The sequence below is a fragment of the Gavia stellata genome, chromosome 6 (genome assembly GCF_030936135.1).
Source record: "Gavia stellata isolate bGavSte3 chromosome 6, bGavSte3.hap2, whole genome shotgun sequence".
In the NCBI taxonomy this organism is placed as follows: domain Eukaryota; kingdom Metazoa; phylum Chordata; class Aves; order Gaviiformes; family Gaviidae; genus Gavia; species Gavia stellata.
In genome coordinates this window covers 26,750,097-26,763,562 of record NC_082599.1, presented here as the reverse complement: position 1 = coordinate 26,763,562, position 13,466 = coordinate 26,750,097, and the positions used below count along the sequence as shown (strand labels likewise).

Sequence of the window (13,466 nt, the reverse complement as noted above, 5' to 3'; positions counted from 1 at the left end):
AAAAAAAAAAAACCCATAAATTGTCTTTTTTTTTTTTCCTTCAGGCTTTTTTTTCTTTGAAGAAGCAGGAGACCAAGCAAGGATTGTAAAAGTTGCAGAAATTATCTTTGGCCAAACAAAACTTCACCAAGAATCACAGCTTACTGCTACCATTTCAGTGGGGAGCTTAGTTATGCCTTTTAGGAGCAGCATGCTAGGCACTACCATGTCAAGTAACAAATTCCACACCCTTGAATCTCCAGAGCTTACCAGTATGCCAAACCAGGACGTAAGATGGTGCATGTCCACAGTAAGTAATGCAGGACTGTGCTGTGACCTTTTAAGTAAAACTGAATTGTTTGTTTCCAGAACTGGAACTAGCGTAACTGAACTGTACTGTTCCACAGCATCAAAGGATCAAAGCCAAGATGGGTTGGAAAGTCAGGCAGGAAGAAAAAAATTGTTCCTTCCACTATTCCTTGTCTTATTTGTACAGCTGAAAAATCTACATTTTCCATCTCTGCACCATCAATCTCTAACCTACTGTCTCCACCAAAAGATGTATACTTTACGGGGAAAGAGCCCAAAAGCTAAAAGACAAAATCTAAAATACATTAACCCATACTTCCTTATACCAGTGATTCCTTCCATCTACTCTTCTGTACATTGCATTGCAACGCTTACATACTTTACTGCAGTGAATTATTTTCTGCTGCTGTAAGGCACAGTAACTCTAACAAACTTCATTCTAAATCTCAGTTTTACTTGAGCAAACCAGATTGCAATGAAATATTTATGAGTATTCCATGGTTATTTGCCCCCAAAATCTCACTTTTGGAAACAGCAGTATCACTCAAGGCAGCTATTTGCATACACAGGACATTCACAAACATCATCTAGGTAACGGTATGAATGAAACAGAGCTTGTCGAGTACTATTTCTGGAGGATTGGAATTATTAGTTCTGAAGCTGCTGCATAGCAGAAATCTGTACTGAAGTCATTTTGTACCAGCTGTGGAAAGGCCTGAATATGAAGTTCAGATACACAGATAAAGTTCAGTGTATCGTATCCAAACAAATTGTTGAAAGTCACATTGTCCTCTTACCTCTCAGAACTGAAACTGCACCCTAATCTACTTTAAAACAAATACTCAAAGTGCTTGTATTTTTTATACTTTTGAGTTAGCCTACCAGTATTTCCTTAAGGCAAAGACAAGTAGCTTAGATACAGAAAACTGGTTACTCAATCACTGTAAGCTCCCAGCACAATTCCACATAACTTACTATAAGAAAGTAAATAAAGACAGTTTCGCTCATCGGTAGGCCCCTTTATATTTATTTTTAACTAAACCTTTTTCATTTATGTATCAAAAGAAATTTCAGACCATATTTAAATCAGGACCAATATTAGCAGCGCAGAGACTAACAAAAGCCATAGCTGGACAAAACCTCATTATTGGTATATTTACAACAGTTTGAAATAGGAAGCATATTTAAAGCAGTAGTGCCTAAAGAACATGCTTGCTCAACCTTGTAAAGAGTTAAGACCTTTCATCGTCATCATAAATTCCCTTCACCATTGTCATTTTGATTACATCATACAAAACATCCAAATTAAAAAAACATCCAAATAACAAAGATGTTTTTGTAGCATAAATACGAGGAGGAGGGGCACTTTTATTTCCAAACGAAGTGGTGAGGTTTGGTGGTTATTGTTTGAGGTTTTTTATTTAGTATAATGTTTATTATTGTAACAGTGTAGGAGCAGTTACAGACAGTGAACAATATGTATCACAGCTGAGGTGTCACATTATTGCCCTGTGGTGAAGTTAACATGACTGAACACACGCTCGTATCTCAGCTATTTCGTGTTCACAGCCTAAAACAGTCTTAAACTGCAGGTGGAGTTGCTGCAGTTTATAAAGTACAGTTGGCTTTGCTATGAAGTATTAGATTGTGAAAGAGGGGAGAAGTGATTCAGCTATAGGTGAGTACTGCTTGGAGGGGACAAGGACCCCCCAGCAGAAGCAGTGGGCATGTGATGCATGAGGAGGGATGCAGGGAAGAAGAGAGGAAGCACTTTAATTGCTGCAGCCGTTTTGCTCAGTGGCCATGAGTCAGAAACCCAACTCTCTGTCTCTCGGTGGTCCAGACGAAAACCAGGATAGTACTTATTTTTCAAGTATGGTTAATATACTGTAAGTACAGTATATATTAAAAGGAGAGACACTTCTTGCACTGTAATAATAGGGAAGTATAAACTTAGAATAGAGCAACTCCATAAGGAGCTACAGGGAATGCCTTCAATCGACCTCCACACTCTTCATATTGAAGATGCTACAAAGATGCAAGAAAGAACGTTAAGTGCAGCTCAGCTTTATCTTGCCAGAAGTGGAATCCCCCTTACACTTTGCTTTTTCCTTCACAAAGGAAGCTTAAAATGCAGCTGAATAAAAGTAGTATCCTAAAAAGGTATCTGACACAAACTAGACTGAATTAATGCTATCCCAAACAGAAACTACAGAAAGTCTACAAAAAGCTGGAGGACATTGCCTCTAAACCCTCCAATTATTCCTCTAACTCCTGACAATAAACAGAGAGTAAATAGGCCTTCATCCACTTGGTAGCTCAAACCTTGGACAAAGTCCAAGAGGAAAGCTAGGAATGATCCAGTCTAAATTACTAAAGTGTCTTGACATAGATCATAGAGCTCAACCTTCACAGGCACTGACAGATTAGAGGAACTATTCTGATCTACATGAAGTTCTGGCAGAGCCTTAGTCACAGATTCAGAACTATCAGATTCAGACTATCTTTATGAAAATAAAATACTGAGAGATGCTGCCATCAGGAACTGAAATGCAACAGAAATTATAGCCCTTAATAAAGTTACCATGACTAAAAGACAATGCAGAAAACCAAAATTCCCAACAGGCCATGAGACTGAACCCAACAACACAAACATGAATATTTTCAGAAAGCAATTTACAATCATCCAAGGTAAGAGAGGATAATTTTGAAAGCATTCCAGAACAGTCCATACAATCATGAGAAATACCCATTATATGACACAGTAAAGATTAATCTCAACTTTCACAAACTCTTAAAAATAAGCAACCAGTAAAAATATCCAGAAGACTTTTTCTTCTTCATAAATCAAAAAGTGAAAAATTTCTATTTATAGCATAAGAGCAGTGTAAGTTTGTAAGATATTATTAAACCTCATGAGTGCCTTTAAGTTAATAGCAGTTAGCTAAGATTTCTTCCTCGTTCCACATCTTACCTGGAACATAGCTATTAATTTCAATTGACACTAACATTATCTGTAACAGCATTTTTAAATGACTGAGGAAGAAAAAGAAGTGATGTTATTTTTCCAATTTACTCCTAGAAATGGTTTTTTAAAAATTATTTTGACTGATTAAAAAAATTCCAGGCTGTAGAGCCCTGTCAGGAACTGTGACTACAGAGTAAATTTAAAAAATTCATTCCATAATTTGCCATTTTTCCATAATCTTTAATTGATTTGTTTGCAAAATCTTCCTAGAATTAGTTTTGCTTTCTGAATACACTGCCTTTGAAATGAATACCAATATGACTAGCCTTTTTCTGTTTTATAGAGGCCTAGGGTTATTAGTTATCTTATGCTCCCTCTACTGACTCTATAAGAAATGGCCCCAAAGCCCTTTAAGAACTGAAAGAACAGTTTAGGATTCAATATAACACTTCAAGGAATTAAAAAGGCATGAATTACAATTCTGTGGAGTGCCAAATCCTTGTGGAAGTCAGAGTAGAGCATCTGTCTTCTACTTCTTTCTAAGGCACATGTCTTAGAAAAAAATCCTTCCTGCAGCATCCATGGTGTTAGTTACTATACAAGCCATTTATGATGCTTTTAGGAAATTTATTCATAACGTTTCAAGGGTTTTGTGTTTAGGTGAAAAAAACAGAACTTCAAATTTCCATTTTTGCATAGTTCTTAGCAGTATTTCTTTATAAACTGCTGCTCGGTTGAATCCACAAAATCTGCCCGAAGTCTCTTGTTTACCCTTTGTAATGTGATGCAAAGGACAGTAATCTGTTACGAGTGTGACATAAGCACCATATGTACTTTTCACATTTTGAATATAACTCATGAAGTGGCCCAATGGAATATCATCTATAAAATACATCAGGGAAAGTTCCCCACAATTCAGAAATGACTTAACAAAGGACTTAGTATAATACTTCTATTATCTTGTAAGTTAAATGATCTTCAGGATGGCTTATTGTTTTGCTATTCTTTTACTGAAGAAAAATGAGTCATCTATTGTGTTGTTTTGGGTTTTTTTTTCATAAAATACCTCATTTAATAAGGATAATACTGGAATGTCTGCCTCTATTACATGAACTGTAATATAGTGTAAGATTTAAATACATAATTTTGTTGTTACATCTAGCAAAAGCTATTAAACTAGAAACAACTGATTTCACACAATAACGATATCTACATCATGTCACTATAGACACTGACTATGAAGAGAGATAAAAATCAAAAAGCCACGATATAATACAATTCCTAAATTTCCTACACAGATCTCTATTCCACTGAGCATTAACAAAATCCAGGTACTTACCAGATCAATCAGACTCTCCTGGATTCTGTTCAGTGTGGTGCGTAATCTGCTGCTACTGAGGCCCAGTCCTGTTGATTCAAACTGGAAGAAATACATTCTATTTAAGGGAAAGGAAAACCCATTGGTTTAAACTTCACAGTGATACAGCAAAAGTTCAGTTTGTAAACACTAGCTACAGTTTACTTCCATTACAGTTTTAGTACATAATTGCTACCATACAAAATGAAGAGAAAATCAACAGAGGTCACAGCACTCAACAGTGCACTGGTGTGAAGAATGACCCAAGTACCTTTCATGAAGATGACAGCTTACCATTCATACCAATAACCAACCAGTATCTTTTATTGTTATAATACTGTATTTGGGTGTGGAACTCTAGATTTCCCTATTTGGGAGACCAGCCAAAAATGGTGCCCCGTGATGCCCCCACCGAGACTTGCATGCACACCACACCCAAGACAAATGGTCTTGATTCTCTCTCAGGCTATAAAATTTCTTGTAATTCCTTATCAAATATCTAACTTGCATATGTAAAATTATATCCATTGATGTTTATAAACCAGTTCTTATTACTTAATGCTTATAAAGATCTACCTGAGAAATGTGCCATCTTCATGTTCACAGCTCAGAAGTATTATGGGGCAGATGTTCAGCTGGGATAAATCAATATAGCTACACTGATTTCCTGGTAAATGCAATGAATTATACCAGCTGAGGGTCTGATCAACATGTGTAATTATTGTAGCTACTTATCTTCTACATTCAATTAAAAAAACCAAACAACAAACTAACACAACAAAGGAAATGGAAATGGGACAGCTAAGAAACACACATTTATGTCAAGAATGTGGAAGTATTTGAATACAGTTCTGGTATCTGATTCACAACAAAAGGCAACTTACTGAACAATATTTAGACCACTGCTGTACACTGTAGTATTAGACTTCCTTTCAGTGCACTAAATCAGGAAAGGAAGTGTTCAAGTTCATGTCATCTCCTCTGCTCCTTTTAAATACAAACCAGCGTAATTTAGGTCGCCATTTACTGCATCTAATGTTTCTGACTTAAGATGTTCATCTGCCCCGATCCTCCTATATATTCAATGAAAATTTACATCTGAGCTGAATTCCCATTGGAAGTACACTCTGCTGAAATCTAGAACCTGATCTAGGAGACATAATCACTACCCTAGTGTCCAAGTTTGATAAAAAGAAGTGTTCACACCTTTGTTTTTCTGCAGGTGAATTAAGCTTGTTTACAAAAATAATTTCTATTTTTCTTCACTTCATTTTTATTGTAGAAATATCAGTTCTGAACTGCCTTTGATTTTGCAGGTATATGGGTGAAAAAGAAAATCACTTTCTTTCCTTTGAGAAACACACCCTTAATTCTCCAAATTATCTTTTTTTCCTCCTTAAGTCTTATAGCGGTTTTTCAAGATATGGCCATAAGGACTGCAAATTCAAGACTGGCTATTCTCCCTGTTAAGGTAATAACAAACAGAAAGAATACCCTGCTTAAGGGAAAAAATATATATATACTAAAAAATGTATTTAAGTTTCAGCCATTGAATTTCATTTTAAGAAATTTGCACCTGCACCATCAAAACTACACACCACACAATCTGCCATTAATCCTTTCTTTCTGCCTTTCAGTTACTAACTTTCAATAGCTATCAGTAACTTTGACTCACTTATTCTATCATGATATATTTCTTTCTAAAAAATGGCAATTTCACATTTGAAACATATATGAATGAAACGGAATGTAAAAACAAAATTTCAATTTCCATAAAACATTACATACCAAGAACTCCAGATTTATCAGGCAACCAATTACAGCATGAAGTCAGAATTGTGCATCCATATGTATGAGGGAGGAAAAAAAACAACCAACAAACCCAAAAAAGATTGCTGCTCAGCCTTTTTCCACAAGGACAGAACCTCATGACTTCACAAAGAACATATCACTCATAACTGCTTTGCTTCATGGAAGTTTTTGCTATTTCTACATGCAAAATGGTACATATTTAAATTCCACAAATTGATGACCTAGTAAGGTTAGGAAGCAGAGCATTAGACAATTTGCAGAATAATTTTACTCATCACCGATTCTACATAACCCCTTGTAAGTTAAAAAAAAAAAATTGTTTTCCATAAGAATGGCCACTGGTTTATAGATTATTATAATGTCTTAAAACTCACCTCAAATTTATTCTGCTAAGGAAGACTATTCTGTGGCATGTTCATGGATGCCTTACACTTTAGTAAGTAGATATTAAATATACGCAATTTCTTTTAATATCATGTTAGGTTGCTCCACAATTTGAGATAAGGAGGAAAGGCAGCCTTAACTTGCATCCCAGAAATTTCTGGGATTGAAAGAGCAATTCTGGTTACAATGGTGTGCAACTCTCCTTACATACGTACTAACTCACACATACAACATAAGCACAAAGTTCACAAAGAATTTCAACCATTTAAGGAAGTTATATTACCAGCATACTTTTGAGAATCCCATTTGATGCTATTTTGTAAATAAAACAGGAACACTCAGTGGTCTAAATCACATACCATCACCCATCTCTACTTTCTAAAGGTTTATAAACACTATGGAGAGTGAGGACATTTAAGCAGCATTACAAGAGGGTTTATTACATTGATAGACCCTTTGTAAACATTATGTTTCCCATGGAAAGTCATCTGTCAAAACAAAAATTAGGCACCCTACAAAAACATCACAATTTTAATACCCATCTGCTATAATATTTACCTGCCTAGCACTGTGCTGTTCTCTGTTAGAAGCAGAGAGTGAGGAACTCGGTATGGGCTTTAAAAAAAACAAAACGGGAGGTGCAAAAAAATAAAAATAAATGCAACACATTGTGAATACCACAGCAGCTGACTAAGCCAATGGAAATCAATTATCTTAAAAACCAAACAAACAACAAAACCAAAAACCACCCATCTTCTAAACACAAACAAATTGCAAATACATTTGTCCTGCCAAACAGAGCAGCTCAAAACCATTTAGAACCATACGCTGAGTCTGAAAATCCACTACAATTTGCCAACAGATGATGAAGAATTTGGAACCCCATGATATCATTACTTGTGGAGTAATTTAGGGGCCAAGAGAGGAGAAAATTGTTTTTACACACAGCTTTTCATAAATGCTTTAAGACAAATCTGTTGAAAGTTGATCTATGTTATGTACAGACATTGCCAACAAGCATTTATTTCAACTACAAGATCACTCAAAAAAACCCCTGTTTTCATTAATGCAATTAGTTTGACAGAAGAACACTAGATCTGAAAAAGTCTATTTCAAACCTCTTAAACCTGAGTTACTACGTAACTTTCATGGGCCCCTTCTCCTCTTCCTTTTGCTATTCTTATCTAAGTTAGAGAAATCCATATAGGAAAGTTAAATAAACTCATACTCTCTAGGCTCCAAACTACCACCCTCCTGCAGACTGCTCCTTTGCTCCCCACTTTCTGCCACTACTTTTAGTTATTTCACGGTGTCTTTCCTCCCTTCCAAAATACTGCTGGAAAAAAAAGAGTACAGAATCTATTCAAAACACAATAGGATTCATGTCCCAGTGATAATGATGCTCTCAGTAGTTATTCCCCTTATTGCTGATCTAATCAGTTTTTTCTTACTCCTGCATTCAAATCCATTCTGTTGCGACTAATTTTTCTGGGGATTACATATTAGGTAGTATTTTAAGTAAAGAGATCTCCTCTGTATTCTCATTCAGTGTGTACAGTGATACTTGGAAATGAATAATGTTTCTACCTACCGTGTCGTTTCGGCCAAAAAACGTATACACTGCATACAGATAGTAATCGAAGAGCTGGGACATGAAGTGGATCACATCAAATGCAATTGGTTTCAGAATATTCATCATCTGCATGTATTTCCCTTAAAAATTAAATACAGAAGATCATTTTCCTCAGCATAAGTGCTACGAAGATAGCGCTGAGTTTGACAAACTCAAAACCAGCTTTACAAAGTTTATTATTTAGCCTTGAATATTAAGAACAACTTAGTAGTATTTTAGAGATTGGGATGTTTAAAAACAAAGCGAAATACGAAGACTAAGACACACAAATGCCTCAAGACTTCTCCAAATGTGGATGTTAATCCATATCAAAATGTCTTGAACCATTCTTGGCCTTCTGGTACCAAATTCAAAACACAGAACTTTCTGGATCCTCTACAAGTTTCACCTTCAGTTAGCCAAAAAATAATAATCCCCTGAAGTAGTCTCTAGCAAATGATATATAAAGCCACTGAAGATTTTATGCATTAGTGTGTGTTTATGTATGCACATATGGATATTTTTCAAGCAATAGAAAAGCGCAGTATAAAAATGATATGCCAAAGATTGGATTTCATCCAACAACTCTAGGAATAATGCGTTTCACATCAGCAACATAGCACTTCCTGCTCTCCTTCCTTTTTTTCCTTGGGTAATAAACCCAAATAGCTTTAAGATGTACGTTTAAAATGTTTCTAGAGGGATAGACTGACAGAAAAGGAGGATGCCAGGACCCTGGTGCATACAGGGAGAAGAATAATTCCTTCTCTTCCTTCCTGTTCTCTGCTCTTGCACATTTGACTTGGGAAAATAAAAATTTTAAAACATTTTAAAAACCTCAAGACCTTCATCTACATGTTAGCTGAATCAAACTGATTACAGGATTTGGACTCAAATTATTCCCTACAGGTCTAGTTCACAGGGCCTTTAGTTTTTAGTTATTTTGTTTTCCAGCATAGGGCATGGCTCTTTTCATAGAGTCGTAGAAGAGTACTTAATGAAAACCCTGATATTCCAGATACCTTACATTTCCTGGTAGCTAGCTCAAAAATTACTTACTGCTTGACCTATGAGCATCTTAAAAGCATAATAAGCTTTGGGTTATTATAGTAACAGACAGCAATTTTTGAACCAAAACGTAAATGCAGTCCACCCAACATGTAGGATATAGCAGATCATTTAACAAATTGTCATATTCCAGACATGTTTTGATGTGACAGGTTGGAAAAAAATTACATGAGGGTGCTAAAATAATTTCTTTTTCCTGTAGTCATCGACACTCTTTTTAAAGTTAATGCTGTGGCCAGCAATGTAATTTACTAATCAATACAGAAAATGTTGTTTTATGCAGAGAAACTGAGCAACAAAGAAACAAATTTAGCTGTTAATATCAGGGGGAGTTATCTGATTTTTTTGTAGGTCAGTAAAGATAACATTAATTTGACAAATACACGCTACAGCTACATACATGGTAAGATGACATAGCAGTATGGTAAGAATCAAGCAATAACTTGACATTGCTACTTTCCAGGTTTCTATCTAGCGTACACTCCCTGCTTGAATACTGTGCATCTGTGTCCCAGTTTGCTAACACACACAAGCATGTATTTTGTTATTTTTAGAGACTTGACACAGGTTGCAATACTTAATATTTGGCAGTTTAGCCCAATTGTTAATTCTATGCTTAATTATAAATATTTTGATCTACAGCATTATGAAAAAGCTGAAAAGCAGACTTAAAATATTCTATTTGTCTTCCAAAAGGGAAAACCAAATACAGCTAATTCTAGCACAGCCCAGTGTGGAAATTTACACATTTGGTAAAGGATGGTACCCTAATCAAAGCAGCTCTCACCTCCATATGTCCTATCAGAATATTCTGTATTGCCACAGGCTGATTTTTTCCACTTACTCTGTGATAAACACATTTTTAAACTCATCTGCAACCCATACACAATATAAGAGTGATGTGTCACATTCTGGACAGTTAGATTTCCAAGTATCTGTGCAGTTGGCATGAATATTGACGGTAATCTCTCGGGCAGTATCTTATGGTTTTCCAAAGGGCTATACACTGTACACTGCCCAAGTATTGTCCCTATAAAAATTTTCTGATGCCAAGAACATTTCTCCATTACTACATCACTCAGCATCTTGACACAACAAGTGTTCCAAGAACATTTCCCCCTAGTTGCTCTAGCAGGACGCCAACTTTTAACTTCTATACATTGTTACCTAGTTGCACTAAAGTTCCTATTTTGGGTGAAAAAGGGGTATACGAGAACATTTCCAAACAGCACTAACAGCCCAAACCCATGCCGTGCTAGAAACTTCCAGAATTACTTGAAAACACCACTTAAGAGTTTCAACAACTCAAAGTAGCTTGACCTTCTAGAGGCTCTCTGTTAATAGCTAAAACTGCTGAATATTTGCCAGGTTTCTTTTGAAGTATTATTTCCAACACTTCTTTTGTCCTTAAAAACAGTAGCAGAGAGTACTCTCTATCAGACTAATCTATATAAAACTGATCACTAAAACCAAAAAGGTAAATAAATACACAACCTCCTGAACAACATATATTTGAGTTTTAGTATATCTGTGGTCATTAGTAAAATAATTTCCTAGGGAGTCTCACAATTCCAAACATGCCATTTCCTAAAACAGAGCTAAAACACCACTTTGAAGGAAAAATTGAAAAGCCCATTGTAATTATATAACTTTGAAAGACTGCATGATTTGGGGTTTTTTAAGTCCCGTGAGGTTCTATGCTATGTGACCAATCACTTCCTTCAGCTACAAGATTTCTGCTGTGAGATTTGTCATCACCATTATTATTTTCTAAAAAGTTAATGGGTTTTAAAGCAAGCAAAATCTAAGAGTTTCTTACCAAAAAACATTCACAACAAAAGAAAAACGAGATTTAAAAAGGGCATTAAAAAACCTCAGCCTAAGAAATAGTTTAATGGGTATTTCTTAAGTCAGAATGATATTAATTAAAATAAGAAATCACCCAATCAATATATACAATGACATAGCCATTAATTACTCTTGTTGATGTATAGTAACTAGATGAATATATTCAATACAAATTTAACAAGTTTCATTCTTCCTTTACATTTTAAGTCAACATACAATGGCTTGACAGGAAAAAATTAATCTAATGGTTACTTTATACTGGAAACAGAGAAATAACTACCTGGTTTATTACCTTGAGGGAAAACCAGACAAATTGAACTGTTCACTTGAAATTCAAATTAAACGAAGTTATAGCAGCTGCCACTTCAGTTATGCATAGCAACTCATTTATGTAGTTTATAAATATTAAGCTACACTTTGTTTTATTCATCTAGCCTCCATACAAAGCATACAACACATAGAAATAGTTCAAAATGGGTTATGAGCCCTGTTATACTCATTCATATACTTGCATGAGTATACTCATACTATACTCATGCAAGTGAGTACTACTGCTCACATAACATCCCTTCCTAAAAAGCGAGGCAACAATTTCTGTTATGTGATTGAGCAATTTAAACCCACATCTTCATCTCCCTCCAGACTTCCCTTTTTAAACCTAGTTTCCTTTATGATTTGTTTTTAACTAAGATCAGGGAGCTGATCTAGATCTACCAAAAGTCATGCTGATGCAACACACATGAGGCAGGAATATCAGTGACGACATGTAGCAGGGACAAAAAACGCTTAAGTACTCACATCACGGCCATCAAAACAAATGTCTCTTAAATAAAGCCTTATTTTCAAGGAACAGAACTTTAAAAGAGTACAGGTTTTCTGTAGATAGGACATATCTATAGTACTATGTACTATGTTAGGCCCCTGCTTAATTTTTGAGGTGCCACATCGCTGGTCTTGCATATGCAATTCACCTCGTCCAACTTTATCTAAAAATTAGACCCTCAGCCCACACTGGATGCCTGAATGTCCTGTGCAGAGAGCAAGCAGCTCTCAAGTGCTAAGATATCTATGTGATGACATGCAGCCAAAGACATCCAGGACAGCCAACAAACTATCACCTTCTGGAGTTACCTACAGTTCTCCATTGATAAAGAAGGGATCCTAGACAACCAACTCAATTGTACTCCTTGAAGTTCGTGTTAAGTACCCATGGCATTTTCCTAGCCAAAAATCTGGGACAGTGTGAGACAAACCAGAGCCTTCCACGGAATCAGAGACTGCTGTTAAAAGATGGGCATGCTTCACAGCATTCCTGTCTGCTGGGGGAAAATCCAGAGGACTGGATTATACCTGGATCTCCTACAACCTAGAATCATGCCCAGCCAAATCTGCCGAGCAACAACATGCTTATCTTCATGTTTAATAGGGATGATACAAGAGACAAGAGGGGAGACAAAAAGAAAGAAAAAACCAATAAATCCAACAGTCTGGCTAAATAGCGGTATCTTATTTGTTTCTTATTTCTGTAGTCATTAACCACTAGTTAAAAGAAATGTGTCTGATGCCCCTGGCGACACTGCCTGGAAGAAGTGAATGAACTATTTGTATGCTAAGGCCAAAAATCATGACAAAAGATGAAGGCATTTTCAACTTCTGTGGAAGAGGTGTAATACGCAGTTTATGTCTAACAGAAACATGGTGCAAAAAATCCTATTTATGATATCAAATGGTAGGTACTCTTCCAAAAAGATACAAATGAAGATACAAGTGAGGTGGGGTCATTGCATATTAGAAACATGAGAAAATGCAAAGAAAGTAGAAGCAAAGAATGACTAAGACAAGGACAAAGGGGAAAACCAGACCTATTCGCTCAGGCAGTTACCTTAAGAGCTAGAAGTACCAAAAGTCTTGCCAAAATGAAATTTTCCAAAGATGGTAAAAATCAGGAGTTTTCCAATTACAGAAGACTAACAAAAGCAAACCAAACCAGGGGGACGTGACAGGACAGAAACTGTAGACAAAAAAGACAGCCCAAAAGCAAGAATTAATTCTGCTTCTGTCACTTCCATAGTTTCTTCAAAACTTGATCTGGAAGTGACAGAAGCAGAAACAGAGAGGCAAAATTAAGA

The 13,466-nt window shown here is 35.9% G+C and overlaps 1 protein-coding gene across 1 annotated transcript in view; it reads right to left on the bottom strand.

Moving 5' to 3' along the window:
• Window positions 1-13,466, bottom strand: part of VPS50 (VPS50 subunit of EARP/GARPII complex) — a 96,961-nt gene that overhangs the window by 15,327 nt on the left and 68,168 nt on the right. The window contains exons 21-22 of the mRNA XM_059818341.1: window positions 8,401-8,522; window positions 4,596-4,676 (exon numbers count right to left, since the gene is read on the bottom strand). Of these exons, the coding sequence (XP_059674324.1) occupies window positions 4,596-4,676; window positions 8,401-8,522 (203 nt within the window). The remainder of the gene's footprint in view (window positions 1-4,595; window positions 4,677-8,400; window positions 8,523-13,466) is intronic.